At 50.0% G+C, this 27,991-nt stretch overlaps 1 protein-coding gene across 1 annotated transcript; it reads right to left on the bottom strand.

Moving 5' to 3' along the window:
* Positions 1-81: 81 nt before the first annotated feature.
* On the bottom strand, positions 82-27,991 carry ALLC (allantoicase). Its single transcript, XM_069575215.1, has 12 exons — positions 27,873-27,991; positions 20,031-20,125; positions 14,074-14,124; positions 12,568-12,655; positions 10,978-11,103; positions 9,847-9,926; positions 8,868-9,000; positions 4,914-5,069; positions 4,474-4,547; positions 2,943-3,051; positions 1,132-1,256; positions 82-425 (listed from the first exon to the last, which is right to left on the bottom strand). Exons 2-12 carry the CDS (start codon positions 20,118-20,120, stop codon positions 219-221), a joined length of 1,239 nt encoding a protein of 412 aa, XP_069431316.1. The 5' UTR covers positions 20,121-20,125; positions 27,873-27,991; the 3' UTR covers positions 82-218.

The raw sequence follows: 27,991 nt of genomic DNA, 5'->3' as shown, positions 1-27,991 counted from the left end.
CAGGGGGTCCTCCCAACCACGGGATCCAACTGCCAAGCACTCCATTAAATGACATTAAGTGACACTACATGCAGATACCAGTGTGTGAGAGTGACCACTTTATTAAATCATCGGGAATTATTTTGACCTTCAAAACACTAATTGCTGGAAACTTAAGTTTCCAGTGTTGAAAATACTTCAGAAGAAAAGTCTGAGTCACTGTACAGGTTTCATGTGGGTTAGAGGTTCGCCCTGAACCCCGCCTTCACCGAGAACCGCATCATGGGCTTCTCTCGGGGCCGCAGGAGGCAGATGGAGCTGGGGAAGCCCTTGAGTCGGAGGCGACTCACGCCCCCATCGGGGGTGATGGTGAACTTGGCATGGGTGATGACGTCCTGCAGTTCGGGGGTCAGGCTGTCCAGCACGTGCATCTCATCAGGCTTCAGCTGTAAAGAGAGGGGAAGCAGAGGTCCTTGTAATGACCAGGGGGCTGACTCTCCCAAGGCCACCGATCCACTTGGACTCTGGGCCTTAAAAGGTGAAAAGTTATTCCATGATAATAATTTGGCTTGCCCTCGCAATCTGCTTTCGGGGACAGGATGCCCCAAGGAGACCGGCATGAATACTCAGGTCCCCGTGATGTTTCTTTCTAATAGTTAAGTTAGCGGACAAACTGATGAGAAAAAGAAAGCAGACAGGGGGCCGTGGGAGCGGTCACCCTTCACTAAGGGGAGCAGCGCTCGCTCCCGTCTCTGACCCGAGAATGACCACGTCCCTCCTGCGTGACCCAGGGAAACGCTCTGGGTCACCCCAGCATCCGTCCCACAGCTGGCCACACCCTGCTGGCCCTGAGTACACTAGCCCCCCACCTAGAGAGTCAGTGCATCGTGGAAACGTTTCTCCACGTGGGCACACTTGAACAAGGTGGTCTAAAAGAAAATTTGAGAGTTAGATATGCAAAGACGTGAGACGAGCGAGCCCGTCATTTTATTATATAAAGGGGCAGAGACAGTTTTTAAAATCTCATTCATTGCACTGTTAAACTGAGCAGAAGTTTTGGGGTGGAACTGTAACCCTTTGAAACCGGCCTTGACCGAAGTAGCCCGCTGGAGGGCTGCCTGTGTGACCCCAAGGGATCGGACACCACGCTACCTTTGTGACCGGAAGCAGTGGTTTCCACTTATGGCCCGGAAGGTCCCACTTCTGCCTGACCATGTCCTCCTCCTCCTGAGCCGTCAGGATGCAGCCATCCACCTTACAGGTCTCAGGAGAATTACCTATTGGAAAAGACAAAGGCCACCGTCTCCACTCTGCACTCAGCGCAGTTTGGTTTATGGAATATTGACCTTTTTAATCAGATCGAAAGACCCAGCAAAGAGTGAGCATGGGTGAGGTGAGCGTGCTTCTGGGGCGCAATGAGAGGACATCCCAATGGCTGTTTCTGTTTCTTTAATACACGTGCACATGTATATGTGTGTGCCTGCATGTGTGCACGTGTGTGTATACGTGCATGTGTGTGTGGACACGTGTGTGGGTGTACGTATTAGGCCTGGCATGTTTGATGTTATAACTGGATGCTGGTTTGTTCCCGATCCCCGTGACCACCATCCCTGGCTGACAGAGATACCCAAGGCCAGTACCAGTGCATCCATACCATGTTGTACTTTGGGGTCCCTGGCTACACGGATTTGCTGCTCATTACCTTGGCCCTAGTGGCTCAGAGGTTAAAGCGTTTGCCTGGAATGCAGGAGACCCAGGTTCAATCCCTGGATCAGAAAGATCCCCTGGAGAAGGAAATGGCAACCCATTCCAGTGCTCTTGCCTGGAGAATCCCATGGAGGGAGGAGCCTGGTAAGCTACAGTCCATGGGGTCACAAAGAGTTGGATATGACTGAGCAACTTCACTTTCACCCTAGTTTTGGCTAAACTGTCCCTTGCAAAAATAAACAAGTGACTTTAAACTACCACACAGAGAACCATGGATTAAATATACCACTAAAGATGATTTGTGAACATCCAGAAATGGCAAGGAAATAGCAGGACTGACATTCCTCCTGACCTTCAGGAGCCGCCTTGGGTCAGTCATGTTGAGAAGTGGAAACAGTGGCCGCCAATCAGATCTAAACCATGGTCTTCCCAACAGGAGTTTAAATTATCAAGACCCCTTGAAACCGTTTACATCTGCCCACTGAGCATTAACCTCACCTTAAATATATACTGACCCTTGATGAAAGAGTTAATAGTTGAGTGAGGTCATAATGATTCACAAGACATTTAAAAATCAAGCATCCAGTGTATAAATACAAATTGTATTTACTCAAAGATGGCCAAAGAGTCATTAGACACCCACCACAGTACTTGGCAAAACTTAACGATTATAAAAGTTTAGTAACCTCTTTTGAACTTCATATAATGGAACATGTATCTATTTCATAAGAAAGTAAATATGGAATATTAAGGGTGCTTTTTCCAAATATTATTTTACTAAAGGAAGGCCATGGTTTTTAAAATGTGTGTAGATCACTGCCCAGAGAAGAAATAGTCACCAAGCTGCCTGCGGTCCCTCCCCTGAGAAGACACCCCTACCCCTTCCTTTGGACGACCTAACCAGGAAGTGTTTCCTAGGCTTCTTCCACGTGGAGTTCAGGGCCCCTCACGGTGAAGAGCCTTAGTGCCTCGTGGAACCTCACGACTCGTGTGGTCGAGCGCACATCTAATGCTTTGTAGAGAGAAGCAGAGTGCAAAGAGTTAACACGCTTGAAGCTGCACAGCTGGGAGCGGAAAGCTGGGTCCACAGCCCACTGCCCTGAGGCCCTCCCCTGCTGGAGCCTGCTGTCTTTATTCTTCTTCATAGTTTTAATTTATCTATTTGGCTGCATCGCGTCTTAGTTGCGGCATGGAGCCCGCTGCCGTTATGACCAGCACACCAATTATAAGCGGTTTCCTAGTGGCATTACGTTTACCTTTGAAATATTTTGTATCGATTTCGATTTGAGTTATTACTCCAGGATGTGCCAATCGGAAAACTGCCCACTCACAGCCTGGAACCAGGAGAATACCATTCTCATCATTCTGGAATTCAAAAAAAGGAAGAAACAACGTAAGTCAGCTTGCTGTCATTCAAGACACCAATCCTGAAAACCAGCAAGCAACAACGTTGGCACGCACGTGTCATTTCCTACTGTTAAAGAGTAGGGCATCCCTGGTGGTAAAGAATCTGCCTGCAATGCAGGAGACCGGGGTTTGGTCCCTGGGTCAGGAAGATCCCCTGGAGGAGAGCATGGCAGTCCCCTCCAGTATTCTTGCCTGGATAATTCCGTGGACAGAGGAGCCTGGTGGGCTAGTTATGGGGTCACAAAGAGTCAGACATGACTGAGTGACTAACAGTTTCACTTTCCACTATAAAAGCGTGCTTCCTTCCTGTGATCTGGTGTAAGTTGCTTCTTGGGCAATAAAGCGTCTCTCTGCTATCATTCTGTAAACGCCTAATGCCGACTCAGGGGTTGACTGGGCGCGTGGTAAATTCTGATGAATTTCTGATATGATCGTGTATGTCAGTTATAAACTCAAGTGGGCTTCCCAGGTGGCGCTGGCGGTAAAGAACCCGCCTGCCAATGCAGGAGACTTAAGAGACTCGAGTTCAACCCCTGGGTCAGGAAGATGCCCTGGAGGGGAGAGCATGGCAACCCCCTCCAGTGTGCTTGCCTGGGAAATCCCATGGAGAGAGGAACCTGGCAAGCTACAGTCCACAGGCTCGCGAAAAGGTGGACATGACTTAGCATACATGCACGTGAGTTCAGGTGGGCTGCTGTACACCAAAGGATATTTATCTAACCCAACCCATAGCTCCTGAGGTTGGTTTCACTTTTCAAAAGTAGATATGTCTTTGACCAAATCTATACCAATATATGACTGTCTCCAAACACAAGTTTCTAGTGAGGAGAGTTTGTTTATATTTGGAAGCATTGGGTGATAGAAAAACTAACCCATGAAAGGGGTGTTTACAATTAAGTTTGTGATATGATTTACACTCTGAAAGGTGTTTTCTTTCCTTTTATACTTCCTTATCTTGAGTTAGTTACTGGTCAGATTAAACAGCTGAGCCATCACACGCTCACAGAAGTGGACTGACCCAGGGATACACAAAAATCAAAGATGAGGAAATGGTGTTTTTTTCCCTCCAGATCAACAAATCTACTCATGGGTTTTTATTAAGTCTAGATGCTCTAGCTTTTTTATATTAAAAAAGGGATAATTCCAATGTTGTGTTAGAACAGCCAGCATTAATTAGCAAGTTTGACTTCTAGGTCTTTATGTGTAGTCTGGCTCTGATATTATATTGAAACAGTGGAAGATTTAGAAAACATGTAGAAGCAACAAGTATTTACAAAAATGCCTAAGAGGTTTCTGAAATATCAGTCTTCCTGGCATCAAATGAAGGAAACAACCTTCACTTTCTTGGAAGTGTTGGGACGCAGCGTTTCCGCCTCTCACCTCCAGTATCGGGGGCCTGTCCAGCCTCCGTGCTGTTTCCCAGCCGTCTGCCATCGACTTCGCCGTGCCGACTCCTGCCAAAAACAGTGTTTAACGGGATGTCACAGGACCACCGCGTTTCACTGTAAACGCGAGAATGTTTAGAATAAACATGTGCTGGCGTGATCAGTGCAGACGCCGTGCGCCGGAGCAGGGCAACATCCGTGGTTTCCATTAAGGTGAATGCGTCAGCAAATTCACACCCAAGCAACTGCTTAAGTCAAAATTAGGAAGGGAGATTGCTATTGATTTACTTCCTGTCTTAAAGGCTTTCGATCCTATATGAAGATCTCACCCACCCATATGGCTTGAGACGGCCCCTTCCTCTTAAGTAATTCATACCATTCCGGGGTGCTCAGTGTGATGCCCACATGTCCCAAGCTCCTCGAGCATCGTCTCACCTATGATATTGTTCGGGTGCCCAAAATGTGCATTGCTGAACCCTACACAGGCACCCCCATAAGCGATGGTCACCAGGTCTAACGGTTCTTTGGGGTCACCCGCAGTCCAGTCTTTTTGTCCAGTACCATATACCCTAAGGCGTGCAATTCCACCATCTGAAAAGGAAAAGTGCCTTATTATTATTACTTGGGAACAGTTGCCATTTGTGGATCTTAAAACACAGAGCTCCACACATCTGCCTGCTGTGGTTCTTAAATACACTAAGCCCGAAGCCCTAGGGCCTTTGCCCCCGCCACCCCCCTCGTCCTCAGACAACTTTCCTGCTGCCCGAAGACTGCTCATTGTTCTCAGGTCTCAGCTTAGCCGCGTGGCCCCAGGAAGGCCTTCTTTCCCTCTCTAGAGCCATCTCCTTCCTGCCCCCTACCCCCATACCTCAGCCGCAGTCTGATTCCCCAGGTTAAGGTTATCAACCCCACCCCACACACACACTTATTTACTCCATTGCATTAATTACAGACCAGAATTACCTTGTTCTTAAGTCCCTGACAATAAGCCTCCCAAAAGCAGAATCTAGAAATCTTTGAAGGCCAGAATAGCTAACTGTCTCGCTTGCTTCCGTGTGGCACATAGTAAATACTCACATATTTGTGTTGTTGGTGAATTATTAACTCTAGGAAGGCCAAAAATCAGTCGGGAAATTCACCACAGATATAATACTTGGTGCCTGGAATCAACATTGCTAAATCCCACACCAACTTACACAAGATCTTAGGTTTTTATTTTTACACATGTTGCTTTGCAGTGGGGTTGAGAATACTGAAGATAACATTCACAAATTCAAGTAGCTGCTGAGAACCAGAGCAGCTGAGAGTAGGTCTGCAGAGCAAAGAATAACTACCAAGATCTGCTCACGTTATGTGAGTCTAATAAAATGAACGTTTTTTATTTGAGCATCACGTCCTAGAAGGTGGAACCCAAGATTTTTTATACAGAAGCTCAAAATCACTAATCAGAATATTCTAGTGAAACAAGCCCTATATTTTTACATGAAAAATCTGGTGAAATTGAGTGATCTGAAAGAATTTCAGTAGAACAGTGGGAGTCTTGGTGTTTACAGTAAATGAAACCAGGCTGTGTTGATATTTGCTGTTGTTCAGCCCCTCAGTCATGTCCAATGCTGTGACCCCATGGACTGCAGCACACCAGGCTTCCCTGTCCTTCACCATCTCCTGGAATGTTAGTATAAAACCCAAGAAAATACACTAACAAGAGCAATTCCCAACACTGTGCTGGTTCACTGAACACTATAAACTGCCTTCATGGTACACAGTGTTAATGTCTGTTCATGTAAAACTGATTTTACATTAAAAAATAAGATTCTTCTTTACAGAAATAATATCCGGCCTCACTTTTAATCACATTCTCAAGGAATATTCCCCTTCATGGATCACAGCCTTGACGTGGCGAAGGGGCTTGTGTAAGATCATGGCATCCAGTCCCATCGCTTCATGGCAAACAGAAGAGGAAAGAGTGGAAGCAGTGTCAGACTTTTTTGGGGGGCTACAAAATCACCGCGGACAGCGAGCGCAGCCCTGGTGGCTCGGGTGGCAAAGAGTCTGTCCGCAATGCAGGGGACTCGGTTTCGATCCCGGGGTCAGGAAGATCCCGCAGAGAAGGGAATGGCAGCCCACTCTAGCGTCTTGCCTGGAGAATTCCACGCACAGAAGATTCTGGCAGGTTACAGTCCGTGGAGTTGCAAAGAGTCATGACTGAGTAACTAACACTTCCTTGCTCCTTGGAAGGAAAGCTACCACAAACCTAGACAGAGTATTAAAAAGCAGAGACATCACTTTACTGACGAAGGTCCATAATCAAAGCTGAGGCGTGCCAGGTAGCGCTAGTGGTGAAGAATCCACCTCTCAGTGCAGGAGACACAAGGGATGTGGGTTCAATCCCTGGCTCGGGAAGATCCCCTGGGGGAGGAAACAGCAACCCACTCCAGTATTCTTGCCTGGGAAAAGTCCATGGACAGAGGAGCCTGGCGGGCTACAGTCCATGGAGTCGCAGAGAGTCAAGCACAACTGGGCGCGCGCACACATGTAGCTTTTCCAGTGTCATGCACAGATGTGAGCTGGACCACAAAGAAGACTGAGCGCCAAAGAACCGATGCTTTCAAACTGTGGTGCTGGAGAAGACTCTCGAGAGCTCCTTGGACAGCAAGGAGGTCCAGCCAGCCCGTCCTAAAGGAAGTCAGCCCTGAATGTTCATTGGAAGGACTGAAGCTGAAGCTGAAACTCAGTACTTTGGCCACCTGATGGGAAGGGCCGACTCACTGGAAAAGACCCTGATGCTGGGAAAGATTGAGGGCAGGAGGAGAAGGGGACGACAGAGGATGAGATGGTTGGATGGCATCACCAACTCAATGGACATGAGTTTGAGTAAACTCTGGGAGTTGGTGATGGACAGGGAAGCCTGGCGTGCTGCGGTCCATGGGGTCGAAAAGAGTTGGGCACGGATGAGTGACTGAGCAACCGAACATCAGAAAATCAGAAACTAACATGACGCTGTTAACTCCACTCCAACATAAAAAATAGAAAGCTTTTAAAAATAATAATTGGTCCTGAGGGAAATGCAAATCAAAACTGCAGCGAGATACCACTTCATTTCCTCTAGGGTGGCTGTGATCAAAAACTCAGAAAATGGCAAGTGTTGGGAGGATGTGGAAGAACCAGACCCCTCATACGTCGCTGGTGGGGCTGTAACATGGTGCTGCCATTTTGGAAAGAAGTCTGATAATTTCTCATAAAATTAAAAACACAGTTATATGACTCCACAGTTTCAACTCCTAGTTGTACACCCAAATGAAAACCGTATGTTTGCACAAAAATTTGTACAGGGGTGTTTATACCGGCATTATTCATAAGCTTTCAATAGGTGGAAATGGCCCAAATGTCTGTCAGCTGATGCATGGACAATGAGGTCTGTCCATTAAATGGAAGATTATTTAACCACACAGAGGAATGAAGCACTGATGCACGACAACACGGGTGAGCCTTGGAAACATGCTAACCGGGCACAAAAGAGCACCTATACGAAGGGTCTGGAGTAGCCCAGTGGATCAAGACAGAAAGTGGACTAGTGGCTGCTTAGGGCTGGGGGAGATGAATGCTGATAGCTAAAGGGTATCAGGTACCTTTTCAAGGTGATAAACGTGCTCTAAAGTTGACCGTGGTGATGGGTGCACATATACTAAATACTATATATTTCACATATATTGCACATATATTGCACATATAATATATATATATATATTTCACGCTGTCGCTCAGTCGCGTCTGACTTTGCAACCCCATGGACGGTAGCCCACCAGGCTCCTCTGTCTGTGGAATTTTCCAGGCAAGAATACTGGAGTGGGTAGCCATTTCCTTCTTCAGGGGACCTTCCCGACCCAGGGATGGGACCTGCATCTCCTGCACTGCAGGCGGGCCCTTTACCCCGGAGCCACCTGGGAAGCAATACTATATACCTACATAGACTTTACACTGTAAACTCATATGTACCATAAGCCACAGAAGTGTACACTCCACATGGGTGAGATGCACGGTACACTTATTACCTTGCAATAAAGCTGCTCAATAAGACAAAATAAAGGTTATTTGTACGCAGCACTTCAACTGCTAATATGTCTGCGAAATAGACATTGTTAGGTGATATCTAACCTAACACAGCTTAGGTCCATCACGTACTAATTTACTTGATAGTTTTTCCTCACCACCTACGGATGGCAGGGCTAAAACGAGAACTTCCTAGTGCACAGAAAGGGAAGATTAAAATCCTAACATGCTAGAGAGATCAGTGACCGAGAAGGAGAGGGTGACTTTGCTTTGTGGTTTTGAAACACGCCAGCACTCAACGAAGAAAGCACCAGACTGGAGGCGGCCCGTCGTATTTACCCGGGAAAATGTTGAGTCGTACGTGACTCCACCTCTGCTGGGAAGTGACCGGAAAGTAGTTGTGGCTGGAAGCAGGATTTCCCGGTGTAAGTTCCGTCATGGGAACCAAGCAACTCCAGTCGTCGGACTTCAGCTAGCAATAAATATAAAAACACTAGTGTTGGCTCTAGGGAGCAATAAATCCTCGCATCCTAATGCCTGCATGGGGCTTTCGGGGCAACGACTTTGGACCAAAGTTAATGATGGATGCCTAACGGAACACCTTAATAAAAGCACTAACAAACGTCAAGTCCCAGGTTTAATAAACAGTAAAGGCCTGCTGCTATTTTACCCCGGTCATAACGGCCACTGGTTGGTGGTGGCCGGGGATGGGCAGGGGGTTAGAAACGAGCCTCTGGGTGTCTTCACTTTGAGGATTCATAAAAAGGCAGCAGCCGGAATGTGATGTGAACGTTTAAATAAAACCCAGGCTCTTGCCGTGGGCCTGGGGGTAAACACGTCGGCCTGAGCCCCCCGGCGCTCTCCTCCAGATCAGCGCTTCCCTGGAAGGGCCCGCCTTCCGTCATGTGTTTCCCCAGTCTGTTACGGATCCACACTTTTGTAAAACGCAATGAAGATCAGGAGACAAACTTCAAAAAAGAAGAATGTCCCCAAACACAAACCGAATTGTTTACTGGATTACATTCATCCAGCATAACGTTATTTTGTCCAATTGCTATCAAAAGTACGTGAACTGACTCTGTATTTATCTCACGGGCCATCATTCCGCATCTCTGTGAGCAGACTGCCCCGTGGAAAGCAGCACCCTGAACCTCGCACGCACTGGGGTCAGGGGTGCACAGACCCACCCAGAAACCTCTGCAGGGTCGCACTGGGCAAGCACAACGTGTGAGCTCTGCCAGGCTGAGTGCAGGCAGGCAGGCAGGCAGAGCTGCTCCCAACAGCGCGTGATAAGCCCCCGCTCCTCCGGGAGACGTACCTCTGAAATGGCTTCAAACTCCTCGGGGGTGGCCGCGGCTCCTGTCCTGACTTGTCGTTGTGGGATTTCTGGCTGCTTATCTAAAGTTACAGTGACCAGGAGGGTTACCATTCCCATTCAAAATCAGAATATACATACTCTCTTAGTGGGCTGTGGGGTCATTTTCATTTTGCCTAAAGATATCGCTTCTTAAGTCAAAGACCAATGTAATAGATATACGTGTTAAAGCTCCTCCATGTTTAAAATACGTAGGGTAACTTCCAAAGGGGTGCGGCACACCTGGTGGTTTGTCTGCTCATCAGAGGGTAAATATCATCTCCAAGTTTAGCCAGATAGACAGACTCATCACACGACTCGGGTTTTGCTGGATTGATAAAGTTCTGGAATATTGTTAGTCAATTCACAAACACTGCTTCCCCCAGCGGCATCCTCAGCACTGATCCGGGGGCGGTTCACCAGCAGGAGCCTGTGTGGACAATCAGTGCGCCTCCTGAAAGCATCTTTCTCTGTGTCGCTGGAGGTTGCCTCCCACCATCACATGACTTTTCAGCCCCTCCACTGTCTTTCTGGAGGGGAGACTGTCACGCCCCTGGAGCCTCATACAAGCTGGGCACAGGGTGCCTCCAGGATAAGGCCGCTAACTGACATGACTCCTGTCTCCCAAGTAATGTACAGACATGCCCCTGAGGGTACATGTTTCTAGACAGCTACTTCTGGGACCAACCTCGGAAGACACCAGTTCCATTCCAGGAATCGGAAAGGAACCTTCCTGGAAAGCCCAGAGCTGCCGCGTGGTTACGCAGACCCGGGGGGCAGGGGGTGGGGGCTGGGGGGCAGCAGAATGAGCGGCGGCGGCCCCACAGCTGGCCCCGACCAGGCTCTAGACCGCCCTGGCCGCCCAGGCAGCCTGCTCCCCAAACCCTGCGCCTCCCGGGGGTGCTGCGTGTGAGAGTAGCGAAATCTAAGTTGAGCTGAAGAACACTGTTAAGCTAAACCTCAAAAATCACGGAGCCCTTGAGGGGGAATGTGGTCAGGCTCTGGCAGAGGGGAGGGCCTCTGGACGAGACTGTCAGGGCAGGAAGTGAGCCATCGGGGCCCCCACAAAGCTCCCCACCAACGTCCCCCAGGCACCTTCTTCGAAGTTTGCCGCTTGGATCGACACTCGAGGGGCGTGATCTCCTGTGAAGTAGGACGTGTCCACGTCGAAGCCCCGGATAACACCCTGGATGCCCAGCTGGACTACGCACCAGTCGTGACCTGGGGATGTAAACAACAGGAACCCCCGCGGGCTGAATCCCGCCGCCGAGCCTGAGCACAGCGACAGCCAAAGAGAAACTCCGGAAACGCACTTCTCGCTTCCGAGAAAAATGGTGCGGGCTCTTTCTCGGCCGAGCCTGCAAGGGCTCTGATGACGTGGCCACATGGGACCGCCACTCACCACACGGACCCTCACTTCTAATCTGACCAGAACGTGCGTAAGCCCTGGGTCCAGTCAGCCACATGTCTGACTCCAAGCTGGCCACTTCCTGTGGCAGCATTGGCAGAGGGGCGTCTCTGAGCTTCATTTAACTGCAAATCAGGGATGAGCTCAGCTTCCAAAAAGTTTAGCTGTAACTCTGGTATAGGGACCACCGGCCCAGCTAGGCCGGGGCTTAGTACTGAGCAGGGTCTCCTGGAAACAGCCTAAGCTTTGCCTTCAGGGGCCCAGCCAGGACTACCCCACCCTGCATCGGGCGACGTATAAGAACTCCCAGTATGACGCTGTGTGATTCTTGGTTTCCAGTAGTCAGATTCAGATCTGAAACTTTAAAATGTCCAGTTTTATTAGAATCTAATAAGGCCTAATACTTTACCAACAAAGGTCCATCTAGTCAAGACTATGGGTAGGACACAACTGAGCAACTGAACTGAATAAGGCCTGGGCTTCCCCGGTGGCTCAGACAGTAAAGAATCTGCCTGCAATGTGGGAGACCAGGGAGGAGGGCATGGCAGCCCACTCCGGTATTCTTGCCTGGAGAATCCCATGGACAGAGGAGCCTGGCGGGCTACAGTTCACAGGGTCCCAGAGAGTCAGACATGACCCAGCAACTAAGCACCGCATGAGGACAGCCATGAGGCCTGGAGCACCACAGAAATACAGAAGGCTAGGAAAGCCAGCTGCGTCTGTGACACTCGAGACAGTAGCAAGCACGGAATTGGCCTAATGCTGGCTGGTCTTCCTTTACAGACATTTCTTTAAATTTAAAGGGTGTATGTTGACTGATGAGAAGCAGTGAGCGAACGCGGCCTCTTAAGGTGACGTAAGAGATAGGATGGATCCCGGCTTCTCTTGCCATCGCCGTGACCTGAGCTGCGTGAATACGGCTGTTTCCGTGGCAATCGGATGGGACCAGAACACCTGCTTCAGAGAGGGGTGCTGACGTCAGATGCTGCACGCGCACCGACCGACGTGTGCACCGGCTCAGTCTCTGTCACCCACAGCCCTCCTTTTCCAGAGTCTCCTTTTCCTCACAAGCGCCTGCCCCCTCCTGCTTGCACCAATGACCAGGGCTCTTGCGACCCCTCCTGAATGGGCAGAGCCTGCCATTCAGAAGGAACATCTGAGGTGACCGAGTAGTCCAAGGGCCCGTGTTAAAATCGACCCCCAACGTGCACTGCTTCCCAACAGCCCCTGATCTCAAATGTCGCAGGAGTGAGTGAACAGCATCATCATCGTCTCACCTGGAATCCTTTTCCTTCTGGTCTGCCATCCGTCCATCCATTTCCCAAACTCAGTGTACTCGTGTTCTTTAAAACTTGGGTTGTCCCTCTAAAGCAAAGGCAAGCAGATCATTAACCTTCACGCGAGAGCCTGGGCTCCCAGCAAATAAACGTCTGCCCCAAAGGGACAGATGGGTGGTGCAGAGAACAGGGCCTGTAGGGGAGACGGAGGACGGTGCCTGCATCTTTGTATCGGCTTCCGAGAAAGAAGTCCTGCTTCTCTGTGGGCCTTCATCCACGGAACTTGCCACTGGCAGCAAAAGGTAAGACCACACATGGCTCATTCCAGGGGCCCCAACACTGGTGCAGCCGCAACCTGGGCGCCTCCTGAAAGGCTGTTGAGCAAAGCGAGGAAGGGTAGCTGGACTCCCAGAGCAACCCCCAAAAGACTGGGCAACCAGAAGCCGGCCAAGTCTCAGGAAGCGTAGGCTCGATGCTGCAGGTCGCTCTGAACAGTCACCCCTGCCCCCACCCCCGTGCTCTGAGCTGCTCCAGGCCCACCAGTGAAAGGGAGACCCCCGTCCCACAGCAGTCACATGCTGCTGGGTGCCAGCTCTATGGGCACCAAGGCCATCACCCCTCTCGTAAAAACTCTCGCTGGTTCCACTGCAGGGACAAGGTGGCGGGATTCCCCAGAGTTCCCGTTCTTCTCTACATTTATCAGTATTTTCTGTTTTTAATAAACGTATGCCAACTAAGGTCCATATATTCAAAGCTATGGCTTTCCCAAGAGTCATGTACAGATGTGAGAATTAGACCATAAAGAAGGCTGAGCACCAAAGAATTGATGCTTTTGAACTGTGGTGTTGGAGAAGACTCTTTGAGAGTCCCTTGGGGTGCAAGAAGATCCAACCAGTCAATCCTGAATATTCATTGGAAGGCCTGATGCTGAAGCTGAAGCTCCAATACTTTGGCCACCTGATGCAAAGAACTAACTCATTAGAAAAGACCCTGACGCTGGGCAAAAATTGAGGTCAGGAGGAGAAGGGGTTGACAGAGGATGAGATGGCTGGATGGCATCACTGACTCTGAGCAAACTCTGGGAGATAGTGAAGGACAGGAAGCCTGGGGTGCTACAGTCCACGGTGTCACAAAAAAAGACATAACTGAGTGACTGAACATTTTTATAACCAAGTAGGAAAAACATTTTCCAAAAAATTCAAGCTCTGCAACACTTTTCTTCCCATCACAAGTTGTGAACACAAAGTGGGGCAGAGAGAAATACAGAGGACATCAGCGACTCCCCCATAGAGCAAGGTGGTCCCAGAACCCTGTGTTGGCTCCACAGCGGTCTCTGCCGTCTTAACAGGAGTGGAGGCTAATTTGCACACGTTTCTACTGTTCCAGTACGCTAATTCTCTGGGTCACATCATGTGACTCCCAGCCTAAACACACAGGGAGATTTTAATTAGCAGGACTGCGTGGCTCACCCCACCCCAGCACTTAGCAGAGACCAATTTACAGTACCTTTAGAAGATTTTCGGCAGGAGCAAAAAAGTCATCTGTTGCAAATAAAATCTAGACAAAGAAAGAAGTAAAGATGAAATAACCATAAATTTAAAATCATTTTATTTCATTCCCTGGTGAAACATTATGAGATGCAGTAAAAAGAAAATGTGAAATCGCTGAGGGGGAGAGAAACAACATGCAGTTAAGACACAATGCATTTTAAATGCTTAGATGTCATTGCCTGCCTCCCCCTTAATCTTGCCTTCTCACCCTTTCCTTCTTAATCCCCTTTACCATCTGGATACAAAAGTGCTAACTTCTTAGAAAGAAAATAAACCAACTTTTTTTCAAAAATGGAGGACCCTGGGCCTTGTGACCCTTGTCCCAGAGCAATGAGGAAAACATTCTCACAAGGGTCACCCCTATGGCTTAGCCAGCCCATCCTAGGACACCCTGGTGGGGGCTGGTCTGTGGTTTCTCCAGTTCAGTCACTCAGTTGTGTCCGACACTTTGCGAGCCCATGGACTGCAGCACCCCAGGCCTCCCTGTCCATCACCAACTCCTGGAGCTTTCTCAAACTCATGTCTGTTGAGTCAGTGATGCCATCCAATCATCTCATCCCCCTGTTGTCCCCTTCTCCTCCTGCCCTCAATCTTTCCCAGCATCACGATCTTTTCATATGAGTCAGTCCTTCCCATCAGGTGGCCAAAGTATTGGAGTTTCAGCCTCAGCATCAGTCCTTCCAGTGAATATTCAGGACTGATCTCCTCTAGGATGGACTGGTGGGATCTCCTTGCAGTCCAAGGGGCTCTCAAAAGTCTTCTCCAACACCACAGTTCAAAAGCATCAATTCTTCGGTGCTCAGCTTTCTTCACAGTCCAACTCTCACATCCATACGTGACCACTGGAAAAACCATAGCCTCGACTGGACGGACCTTTGTTGGCGAAGTCGTGTCTCTGCTGCTTCACACGCTGTCTAGGCTGGCACAGCTTCTCTTCCAAGGAGCACCTGTCTCTTATTTTCTTGGCTGCAGTCACCGTCTGCAGAGATTTTGGAGCCAAAGAAATTAAAGTCTCTCACTGTTTCCACTGTTTCCCCACCTATTTGCCATAAAGTGATGGGACCAGATGCCATGATCTTCGTTTTCTGAATGTTGAGTTTTAAGCCAACTTTTTCACTCTCCTATTTCGCTTTCATCAAGAGGCTCTTTAGTTCTTCACTTTCTGCCATAAAGGTGGTGTTATCTGCATATCTGAGGTTATTGATATTTTTCACAGTAATCTTGATTCCAGCTTGTGCTTCACCCAGCCCAGCCTTTTACATAATGTCCTCTGCATGTAAGTTAAATAAGCAGGATGACATTATCCAGTCTTGAAGTATTCCTTCCCAATTTGGAACCAGTCTGTTGTTCCATGTCCACTTCTAACTGTTGCTTCTTGACCTGCATACAGATTTCTCAGAAGGCAGGTCAGGTGGTCTGGTAATCCCATCTCATGAAGAATTTTCCACAGTCTGTTGTCATGTACACAGTCCAAGACTGTGGCATAGTCAATAAAGCAGAAGTAGACATTTATCTGGAACTCTCTTGGTTTTTTGACGATCCATTGGATGTTGGCAATATGATCTCTGGTTCCTCTGCCTTTTCTAAATCTAGCTTGAACATCTGGAAGTTCTGGGTTCATGTACTGTTGAAGCCTGGGTTGGAGAATTTTGAGCATTTCTTAGCTAGTGTGTGAGATTAATGCAATTGTGTGGTAGTTTGAACATTCTTTGGCATTGCCTTTCTTTGGGATTGAAATTAAAACTGACCTTTTCCAGTTCTGGCCACTGCTGAGTTTTCCAAATTTGCTAGCATATTGAGTGCAGCACTTTCACAGCATCATCATTCAGGATTTGAAATAGCTCCACTGGAATTCCATCACCTCCACTAGCTTTGTTTGTAGTGATGCTTTCTAAGACTCACTGGACTTCACATTCCAGGATGTCTGGTTCTAGGTGAGTGATAATACCATCATGGTTATCTGGGTCATGAAAATCTTTTTTGTACAGTTCTTCTGTGTATTCTTGCCACCTGTTAATATCTTCTGCTTCTGTTAGGTCCATACCATTTCTGTCCTTTATCGAGCCCATCTTTGCATGAAATGTTCCCTTGGTATCTCTAATTTTCTTGAAGAGATCTCTAGTCTTTCCCACTCTGTTCTTCTCCTCTATTTCTTTGCATTGGTCACTGAGGAAGGCTTTCTTATCTCTCCTTGCTATTCTTTGGAACTCTGCATTCAGATGCTTTTATCTTTCCTTTTCTCCTTTGCTTTTTGCTTCTCTTCTTTTCTCAGCTATTTGTAAGACCTCCTCAGACAGCTGTTTTGCTTTTTTGCATTTCTTTTCCATGGGGATGGTCTTGATCCCTGTCTCCTGTACAATGTCACGAACCTCATTCCGTAGTTCATCAGGCACTCTATCTATCAGATCTAGGCCCTTAAATATATTTCTCACTTCCACTGTATAATCATAAGGGATTTGATTTAGATCATACCTGAATGGTCTAGTGGTTTTCCCTACTTTCTTTAATTTAAGTCTGAATTTGGCAATAAGGAGTTCATGATCGGAGCCACAGTCAGCTCCCCGTCTTGTTTCTGCTGACTGTATAGAACTTCTCCATCTTAGCCTGCAAAGAATATAATCAATCTGATTTCAGTGTTGACCATCTGGTGATGTCCATGTGTAGAGTCTTCTTTTGTGTTGTTGGAAGAGGGTGTTTGCTATGACCAGTGCGTTCTCTTGGCAGAACTCTGTCAGCCTTTGACTTGCTTCATTTTGTACTCCAAGGCCAAATTTGCCTGTTACCCCAGGTGTTTCTTGACTTCCTACTTTTGCATTCCTGTCCCCTATAATGAAAAAGATGTCTTTTTTGGGTGTTAGTTCTAGAAGGTCTTGTAGGTCTTCATAGAACCATTCAACTTCAGCTTCTTCAGCATTACTGGTTGGGGCATAGACTTGGATTACCGTGATATTGAATAGTTTGCCTTGGAGATGAACAGAGACCATTCTGTCGTTTTTGAGACTGTACCCAGGTACTGCATTTCGGACTCCTCTGTTGTCTATCATGGTTACCCCACTTCTTCTGAGGGATTCCTGCCCGCAGTAGTAGATATAATGGTCATCTGAGTTAAATTCACCCATTCCAGTCCATCTTAGTCCACTGATTCCTAGAATGTCTACATTCACTCTTGCCACCTCCTGTTTGACCACTTCCACCTTGCCTTGATTCATGGACCTGACATTCTAGGTTCCTATGAAATATTTTTCTTACATCTGACTTTACTTCCGTACCAGTCACATCCACAGCTGGGTGTTGTTTTTGCTTTGGCTCCGCCTCTTCATTCTTTCTGGAGTTATTTCTCCACTGATCTCCAGTAGCATCTTGGGCACCTACCGACCTGGGGAGCTCCTCTCTCAGTGTCCTATAACTTTGTGCCTTTTCACGCTCTTCATGGGGTTCTCAAGGCAAGAATACTGAAGTGGTTTGCCATTCCCTTCTCCAGTGGACCGTGTATTGTCACAACTTCCACCATGACCCGTCCATCTTGGGTGGCCCGACACAGCATGGCTCATGGTTTCATTGAGTTAGACAAGCTGTGGTCCATGTGATCAGATTGGTTAGTTTTCTGTGATTGTGGTTTTCATTCTGTCTGCCCTCTGATGGAGAAGGATGAGAGGCTTATGGAAGCTTCCTGATGGGAGAGACTGACTGAGGGGAAAACTGCGTCTTATTCTGATGGGCGGGGCTGTGCTCAGTAAATCTTTAATCCGATTTTCTGGTGATGGGCGGGGCTGTGGTCCCTCCCTGTTGTTTGACCTGAGACCACGCTATGGTGGAGGTGATGAAGATAATGGGGGCCTCCTTCAGAAGGTCCCAAGCACACACTGCTGCACTCAGGGCCCCCGACCCTGCAGCAGACCATTGCCAACCCATGCCTCCCCCGGAGGCTCCTGGACATGGGCAAGTCTGGGTCAGTCTCTTGTGGAGCCACTGCTGCTTTCTCCGGGTCCTGGTGTGCATGAGGTTTTGTTTGTGCCCCTCCGAGAGTCTGTTTCCCTGGTCCTGTGTAAGTTCTGGCAGTTCTATGGTGGGTTAATGGCGACCTGCTCCAAGAGGGCTTATGCCATACCCAGGTCTGCTGCACCCCGAGCCCCCGCCTCTGTGGCAGCCCACTGCTGACCCGTACTCCACAGAAGACGCTCACGCACAGTTCTGGCTCTGTCTCTGTGGGTCTCTGGGTCCTGGTGCACACAAGGTTTGTTTGTGCCCTCCAAGTGTCTCTGGCGGGAGAGGGATTTGCTTCTAAACATGATTTTGGCCTCCTACCGTCTTGCTGAGTCTTCTCCTTTGCCTCTGTGGTTTGTTAACCAAAGCAGAATGTTTGTTTGGCCACACCTCATGGCTCGGGGGGCTTTCAGTTGCCCTGTCAAGCAGGGATTGAACCCTGGACATGGCAATGAAAGCGCTGAGTCCTCACCACTGAACTCCCAAAGCAGGATACCTTCGAGAGTGAGGTGCAGCCTGGCTGCTTGCCACTCCACCAGACGTGAGGCCTGGGGACCCTGTGGTCTGGGAAAGAGTGTCCTGACCTCTGAGCCCAGCCAGAAGGCAGGGGAGGGCCTAGCTGTCTGGGAGTTGCTGGTTGTCTGGTTGGCCAAATGTGGGGGCCGTCTCTGTGTGAGCGGAAAGCATAGGATCGGGAGTGAAGCGCACATCAAAGGACGGTGTCATCAGCCTCCAATTAAAATAAATCAATTTAATAATAAAAAAGGAAGGTGTCGGTGAGCCCAGATTTGCTCAGTCGTCTCCAACTCTTGCGACGGCATGGACTGTAGCCCACCAGGCCCCTCTGTCCATGGGATTCTCCAGGCAGGAATACTGGAGTGGGTTGCCATTTTTTCCCCCAGGGGACCTTCCCGACCCAGGGATTGAACCCACGTCTCTTACGTCTCTTGCATTGGCAGGCGGGTCCTTAACCACGGGCGCCACCTGGGAAGCCCCGTACACAGAAAAGGGCTAAATTCCTTAACTAAAGATGTCTGGTTTTCTTTTATGAATAGGAATCTTTTGATGCTGTGGTTACATGATCTTTGTTGCAAAACCCCCTACATATCCTGGCCCCCCCTCACCTCTTCAGAGCCGTCCGTAGAGCCGTGTGAGAGGCCGTGTCCTGGGCTGACGACCTGTTTTGTCTCTGAATAAAGCATTGGGCTCTGCTTTTAGGCTGTGCGCAGTTTTGACTGTTGACATCTGCCTCCCAAGGACGCAGCTTGGTGAGCTCACCTGCAAGCCTCCTCTGGGGCAGAGACCTTCCAGGCACGGGGGGCCTCGCTACCCCTCCAGGCTCCTGCGCTCACACCCCATGTCAGCCCCCTTCCCCTCGTCCTCTGTCTGACCCTCCCCATCACCCCCCTGCCTTGCCGGCTCCTCCCCTGACTGAGGGCTCCTTTGAGCATCGCTTCCCTGCATGGCCCTCCCCCTGCTTTCCCACCCTGCGTGGCAGATGTGGCCCCACAGCGCCCTGTCCTGCCTTGATGCCAGCCCTGGTCTGCACGTCTTCTGGCAGAGCCTAAGCTCTCAAGGGTAGGTCTGTAGCTTACCTGGAGCCTCATGTTAGGTCCTCACGTGATTCTCATACTGAAGTCTGAGGACCACTCATCTGCCCCATAAGAAAACACAGTACGGGGTGGGGAGCTCTTTTCACAGGGGCAAAATGCGTGCTCCCAACCTCGGGCAATGCTGCCCCAGTCATAACTGTCGCTAATTTAAGGAAAGTTCCCTGGGAGACTTTCGCAGTAACGGGCTTCCTTGGGGAGGCCAGCCTTCCTCTTGATTCCTGCTGTTCCAGTTCAGGTCCCTGCAGTGGCCAGCTGGAGCCTCAGCCTGGGCGCATCAAGTACAGCACTTGCTCCCGCCCTGAGACACCCTGCTTACCTTTCCTCCTACAAACTCAGACGCCAAGTCAATCAGCTGCGTGAAGTCTGGAGGCCTGGCCACTTTTCTTTCCCTGGGGGAGTCAGCCATGCTTCCTGCAAGGAGAAAGGTGGGCTGGCTCAGCCTCTGGGTGCCAAGTCTCAGGGAGTAAGGCCCTCATCAGGCCCCCAAACCAAGGCTTCAGCCATTCAGACAACACACGTGCCCCCCACTGGTTGTGGGGGTACCCACTGGCTCAGAGTCCCTCCCCAGCAAAACTGCAGTGGGAGGTTACTAGAGCACGGCCCCTGTGTGAACGACCTAAGAAGAAAATACACGAATTCTGCAGCCACAAAATGCAAATTTTCGTTATTCAAGGAGGAAGAAGTGCTTCAATGTAGAAGAGAACAGTTTGCCTTGAATAGTTTTGAGGGACATTCGAAAAAACACATCCTGGGCTTCCCTGGTGACTCACTGGTGAAGAATCTGCTGCAAATGCAGGGAACACAGGTTCAGTCCCTGGTCCAGGAAGACCGCACACGCCACGGGGCAACTAAGCCCGCGCGCCAAAACTCCTGCGCCTGCGCTCTAGGACCCAGGAGCCGCAAATACGGAGACCACACTCCCTACCGGCCTCGATCCTCAGAAGTCACCGCAATGAGACGCTCTGGCTCGCCCAGCTAGAGAGAAGCCCAAGCCGCAAAGAAGACGCAGCGCGGCCCAAAACAAGTCAGCCTGAATAAAGTATTTGGAAAATAGCCTTTACAGAGAGGCTACTTTGAGACATTATAAAACAATCTCACTTTAAAAAACAAAACGTGTTTTGATTCCATGTGTCTGACTTAGTATGAATAGAATGACAGATTTCTAATCACAAAAAGATACAAGCAACAAAGGGTTAGAGTGAGCACAGGAAACTCGAGTCAATATCTTGTCATAATGGAAAACAATCTGAAATGTATATGTGTATGTATGACTGAATCCCCTTGCTATGCACCTGAAACATTTTGTCAACTGTACTTCAATAAAATATACATATTAGGAACACACACATATCGAGCAGCTGGGCGCTAGACCCTGGTGGAGGCGGGCCCAGAAAACAGAGGACAGAGCAGCCTCCTTGTCCGTGGCACCGGGCGCCCTGCCTCTGGGGCTTGGCGACGTCTGTTCCCTCTGCCAGGAAGCTCTTCCCGGGCACCTGTGCAGCTCACGGCTCCCTCTGCTCGAGGCCCGGCGGGACTGCCACCTCCTCAGTGCAAACGGCTCCCCCGGTGCTGTGGCATCTCTGCCCACACCCCCACCCCAGCACTGCCCACACCCCCGCCGCATCTGTCTTTGTCTCCACAGCACGCAGACCTCTGCGGGATTCACCTGCTCGTGGGTTTTATTATCTTCTTTCCCGATTAGATGTGATAGGCTCCATGAGGACACTCGTGAGCCAGCTCATTAGACAAGACCCTGATGCTGGGGAAGACTGAGGGCAGGAGGAGAAGGGGGCGACAGAGGACGAGATGGCTGGATGGCATCCCCGACCCCATGGACATGGGTTTGAGTGAACTCTGGGAGATGCTGAAGGACAGGAAATCCTGGTGTGCTGCAGCCCATGGGATCGCAAAGAGTCGGACCCACCTGAGCACCTGAACAGCAGATGAGGACACTGATTTTTCCCCACACCCCTGGTGTGTCTGCAGGGCTTGGAACGTTGCCTGCCACATACAAGATGCTTGACAGATACTTGATGAATAAATGAATGAGTGAATGATGCTTTCTTGGTTTGTGTGTTAAAATACTGATTCCTCAGATGGACCAAACCCTTCCCAAGGATGAACAGGTGCAGAAGAAAACAGGACATTTATTTCCGGACATTTATTTGCGTCTACAACAGCGTCCTGCACAGTTCATTTATTTTATCTCATTTTAATCTTCAGAACAACCCTATGAGTTTGGTATTCACATCTTACAAACAAAATGCCTCTTTGAGAGGCCGAGTGAACTGTCCAAACCACACAGCTGGGGAGGGAACCCTATTTCCAACCCAGACGTGTCCTGACATGATGGATATTTGAGAGCTCTTAGCCCGCATCAGTCTCGGAAGGGATGCTCACCCATTAGTGTTAGGCTCATACAGTGGCTGTGGCTGAAGCTCCCGCGGTGGCCAGGCCCATGGCCACACGTGGGACTGACCCCTGACCCCTGACCCCTGCTCTCTAGGGGTCACAGTGGAGGGCAGACATAGCAGGAGATGCAGAGACAAGAGGTGTCCTCCTGGGGCCTCCTTTAGGAGGGACAGCCGAGCTGGGCACCAAGGAGATGGGGCGACAGAGAGCACGTGGCCAGGTGGGTCCAGGGCCTGGGGGCTGGAGAACCCCGCTGGTCCAGACCTGCACGGGGCAGCCTGGAAGCCCTGGCCTCAGGTGGCTAGTCAGCGAATTTTAAAGAATCACAAGTGAATAAAACGTAATTTTAAAGAATTACAATTGAATTACAAGAATTACAGCAACTTTTAAATAATTACAAGTGAATAAAGGTGAAGAAAATAAAATTACAATAAAGTTCCTCTTGTGCTGGCCGCATTCTGAGTGCCCAGTAGCCGTGTGTGACTCCCAGGTCCCCCAGTACAGAGAACTTTCCATCCACTCGGCATTTACCGGCTGGAGGAGATAATAGTGGGCAGCCCGCCCATGTCCGCTCCCCCCCACACACACGCAGTCTCCAAACCTTTAACGCCAAAGGACAAGGCAACACTAGCCCACCCGGTAGACGCGCCCTCACGGCCGCTGATCAAAGGCTTCTTCCCGGAGCGTCCCTGCCATGCCCCCGGGGCAGCCGTCAGAGCTCACACACTCGGCTCTGCTCAGCTCCACTGGCCACTCAGGGTGTTGGGGGCTCAGAGGGACGGGGCAAGCCAGACCGGGGGCAGACCCATCCCAGACTCGGTGGGTCGCTCAGGTGCCCCCCCGACCACCACCACAACGACAACTCAGTCAGTGTCCCGCTTCTTGAACAAAACCCGCAGGGCCAGGCCCGTCGTGCACACTCAACAAAGACTTGTGAGTATTTCATTTCCTTCGCTAATCATGGAACACATGAGTCACCCATTGTTTCAAATAGGCTTGGCTTTGTTTCTCAGTGGGTTGCAGTGAGCTCGAGCCACCCCAGGACAGAGCATCTGCACGTTTGCCTGAGTCAGGGATGCAGGGTTCCCTGCCCGGTACCCCACTGGATGGGAGGAGCCCGGCGTCATGGCAACGCAGGCCTGACCCACACGGAGCAGGCATCTCTCTGCCTCCCGAGGGCTGTGGAGGCTGGAGAGCGTTCTTTTTCATCTTAGCCGTCTTTCATCTTTTGCTTTGATGTGCCTCAGACTACACAAACAGTTGGTATGACACACATCGGCCAGAGGCTGCAGATTCAAGGGAGAAAGAGATTAAGAGGAAAAAAACTTTACACTTTTTTTCTAGATATTGGTGTCACCACTTCAGGTTCTTCCAGCCCCACCCCTGAAAACTGGCACTCCATTCAGACAATAAACGCTGCAGCGCAGCACTTGCTTTAGAAAAAAGGAACCCGCCCTAACACAACATTGCTCACCAACTATGCTCTAATATAACATAAAAATTAAAAAAAAAAAAAAAAGAATGCTCCCTTCTGGAAACGAATGTTTCTGTTTGGAAAATAAATACATAAAAAGTCCTTCTTGGGTGCATGTTGGTCAGCACTCTCTACAGCTAATGGGTAAAGCCGCCGAAGCCGACGCTTGTTGGTCTGCGAGATACAGGCAGCACCCGGGGCCACCAAGCCAGATCTTTTAACGTGGCCTGTTTCTCAAAATGGGGTGAGCACACTTTCCTTGAGTTCATTGCAATACATACATACATACATACATACACACACATATACATACATACATACATATACATACATACATACATACATACATATATATATATATATTCATCAAAGGGCACTTCAAAAACAGCTGGAAGTTTCCGAGGCTGACTTCTGCTTTTCCCCATGAACTCTGGCATTTGGAAACGTCTGTTTTAATCAGCAGAATAACCTTGGCTTGGGGCAGAAATTCTCCGTGACGTCTTCCTTAGCCTTCGCTGGAGGCCACGTCTGCCCGTTTCCTGATCCTGCACGCTTCACTAGAACTGAGGTGTCACGTGGTGACCTTACAGCCACTCCAAGACCTAGTGACTTAAAGCTTTATCATTCTCTTGGCAAACTCCATTAACAGTGAGACTTCGCTACTCAAGTGTGTTTAAAATGTGTTGCACTGAAATAAAAGAAAAACAGATCTTTGTGAGACACTGCAGAGGAGCCAGGACAGAGAGAAATCTCGGAGGAAAATGAAACTCCCATCTCAGTTTAATAGAAATAGCCGGGAAACAGATGGGGGGTGTGAAATCCAGCCCCCTGTCTTCTCTTCAGACATTCACAGCTTTTCCTACGATCCTGTGTTTAAACAAAACAGCCAGCCCTTCGAACAGGCGAGTCACTCAGTCCTGGGTTCTGCGCACATGAGGTTTGATGCTGGTGCAGTGTCTATGCATGCTGTGGTTGTGCTAAGATGGTAACTGTCTGCTATTGGAACCATCTGAATTTGAAGCAAATGAAATCTATCTAAAGCTCAATGCTCAGAAGCCGGGTGTCATCTGAACAGCCAGAAGAGAGATTTCCGTCGCTGTAGAAAGTTCTAGTCAAGGTGGAGGTGTGTGGACGCAAAGCACATTGCTGCGTGTTATAGGAGGACACTCGTTATTTTCGTGCCTTTTCACGAATGACCTTGGGTGTAATATCGATTTTCAGTAAGTCTCGGAAGTCTTTAACAACCGCCCACCAATGCAGGAAAGCCAGAGCTAACACTTGAGAGCTGCCTGTGGGCTTCCTGCAGCTGGAGACCCAGTAGGCGCCCCTGCAGTTGGAGACCTACTAGGCACCCCTGAAGTTAGAGACCTGCTAGGTGCCCCTGCAGTTGAAGACCTACTGGGCGCCCCTGCAGTTGAGACCTACTAGGCACCCCTGAAGTTAGAGACCTACTAGGCACCCCTGAAGTCAGAGACCTACTAGGCGCCAGGCACGGCGCTCAGACCATGACACAGGCTCTAACGCCCATGAGCTTCTTACAAGGTGGCCATGTCTGTCCCCATGTTCCCCATGGATACCATGCACATTCAGCCCCGCTCGGTCTAGGCCTGGGGAGGGAGCTCGGACCGTCCCCTGCAGCCTCCAAAGACAGTGCTCCTCGCTCAGGGCTTGTCAGACATGAGGCCACTGGGAGGTCACCGGCGAGCCAAGGGCAGCTGCCTGCCGTGGCCACCAGGCGTCCCTGCACAGACGCCTGCACCCCAGGCTCGGGCCCTCTCTCTGCCCATACTTTGCTCTCCTGCTGCACAGCCACCTGGTCACGCCTCCTGGGGGCTGAGGACCCCACCACCCCCAAGCCCCACCCCGCATGAGATCCTCAGCCACATCTGAGTGCGAGAGAACAGAACCCACCCACCAGCCTCATTTTGTTACCAAGTCCAAGCTTGCTCTGCTGGCTGCATGAGACTGGGAAAGCCTTTATTTTGAAAGCCAGCTGACCGAGAAGACGGCAGGCAAGCACCAAAAATCTTAGCAGGGTCTGGATGCCAGGCTCTTTTACAGATTAGAGGTGGGGGGAGATGAGGAAGCAAAGTAAAAAGGCCATTAGTCTTGCACATGCCTCCTAGAATGGCAAGCCTCAGCCAGGGCGTGTGTTCATTTCCTCCTTCCTGCCATTCACAGGTGGAAAAGGCTCTGAACGAAGGCACTTCGGTTTAACAGTCAGGCAGAGAGGCAGGGTTGTCTGAGGCAGGCCATTCTGTATGATTATAATAACAAAAGCAATGAAAAGCAAGCCAAAAAACAGTTCCAACATGGAGCCACAATTGGCTGCTTCTGTGCAACAATTCCAGTTCTGCAAGGCCAGCGCGTGGCCTCCCAGGCCGCTCAGACCCTGGCCCCTTCCTGCGCACGGGGCCTCAAGCACCCAGTCATCTGTCTGCCTGTCACATCAGCCATCCACTCCCAGAGCTTCTTCTGACAGCCAGCTGGGCACCGCTGGGCGCTGAGGATGAGACACCAAACTGATCCTCCTGCCTTCAAAGACTGTGCTGGGAGAAGAGTGAGTGGGATGAAGTGGGCGGGGCTGAGCATGGGGGATGCAGAAAGGTCTTCATGTCAGGGGGCTGTGGGTGGGCATTGACGGAGCAAACGTGAAGTGGGCTGAGATCCCATAGAAACGGGCAGGGTGCGCCTCGTCTCCGGAGATGCACGCACAGGGCCTGGGGACTGTGCCCACGGGAGACTCCCTTGTGGACTGAGTCTGAGTCCAGTGACGGGGACCCGTGAACACACACCTCCCAGCACAAGGGCGCGGTCCAGTAAAGGGGACCATGAACACACACCTCCCACCGCCGGAGGGGATCCCGTCCGCCGCCAGAAGGGAATCTGGTGATGGGGGAGGCAGAGACACCGGTGCCCGTGGCTGGTCTCAGTAACAGACACATGGCGGGCCCGAGTGTCGGCACATCCCATCCACCCTCAGTGGGCAGAGGGCCCCCCCAACATCTGCTCCTTTGTCCTGAAAACAACCTGTGTCCACGACACCTCACATGGCAAGAGGGAGTTTGCAGCTGTGACAAAGGTTATGGACCGTACAAGAGGGAGGGGAGCCTGGGTGGCCCGGGTGGGGTTACCCTAGCCGCCTGAGACTGCTCAGAGAAGCATGTTCTCGCCCCTCGTTGTGTGGGGGGGTGTCCACGGCTCTGAGACTCGGGTGCTGTGGATGCCCCAAACTCAGCTTATGGTCCCCCACTGCTTTTACTGATGGAGGAGCCCCCAGACCTGACTTCTCTCGTTCCCACCCGCTCAGACCACCTGCTGCGGCCGCCTCTACATCTGACTACTAAACATGGAATTCCCTCACCTCTTCATTTAAAATTAGCTGTTAAATAATTCTAGGCAAAGAGCAAGACCTCCTCTAAAAGGGGCTGTGACTGAGGTCAGGCTGCGACGCTTAATGCACATGCTAAAGCTTTTCAGGCACACTGCAACTCAGTCAACAGAAATCAGGAGCGTTATATGGGTTATTCCAGTGCGAGGAGGCCATTATTCCCTCCTGATGGAAAAAGCCAATCTTTAAATTTCATACAGTCAAGAGCTATTTTCTTCTGGGATTTGCCCTAAAATGGGAGGGTGCTATGGGGTGAGTCTAGGAAACGTGTGTGGAAGGTCTTTGTTTGAGGAGCCAGCCAGGCCGCTCTGACAATTCAAAAACAACAGTGACCTCTGCCATCACTGTTGATAAGTCCTAACTTAAAAAAAAAAATCCTCCGGCCAGAAGTATAAGGTTTATGGCAAAATAGAAGAAAATAGGAGAAGTTTATCGAAGCGTGGACCAAACTAGAGTGTGGGCAGTGACACAGAGTGCCCGAGGTTGGCCCTGAGACCCCTGGTGAACACAGCTGGGGATTTGTTCAAGTTTTTCTCGGATGTGTGGCTCTCCTTTGGAATAAAGTTTCATTTCATCCATGGGTTTAGCGCTGTCAATGTTTCTGTAGTTTTGTAAAGAGCAAAGTCAAATGATTTGAGCCCCAGCAGAGCAGGACCCTCGAGCCCAGAGCTGCTCAGAGCACTTGGGCTGTTCCTGGCTCTGCAAACACTGTTCCTGGGGTTTAGCCACCCCCGACACCGAGCGTCTGCCAGACCCGTCCCATCCTCCCCTCTCACGGGGGTCAAACACTCGCTGTGCTAGTAAGCTCCTCTCTGCCACCCTGTTCTTTCCACAATAACAACTTAAAAACATGTTGTTTATCAATGGGCCTCTGAGCTCACCAGGAAGGAGTCTGAGGTTCCGTGTTCAGGATTGGGTTTCTTCTGTCCCACAAGCCAGCCCGGGTCTCATGGCCCTCAGGTGCCAGCAAGAGAGAATTCAGTTTCCCAGGGACGGGCTG

The sequence above is a fragment of the Ovis canadensis genome, chromosome 2 (assembly GCF_042477335.2).
Source record: "Ovis canadensis isolate MfBH-ARS-UI-01 breed Bighorn chromosome 2, ARS-UI_OviCan_v2, whole genome shotgun sequence".
Taxonomy (NCBI): Eukaryota; Metazoa; Chordata; class Mammalia; order Artiodactyla; family Bovidae; genus Ovis; species Ovis canadensis.
Note: the sequence above shows the minus strand (reverse complement) of the source record. Positions and strands in the feature narration are given on the sequence as shown.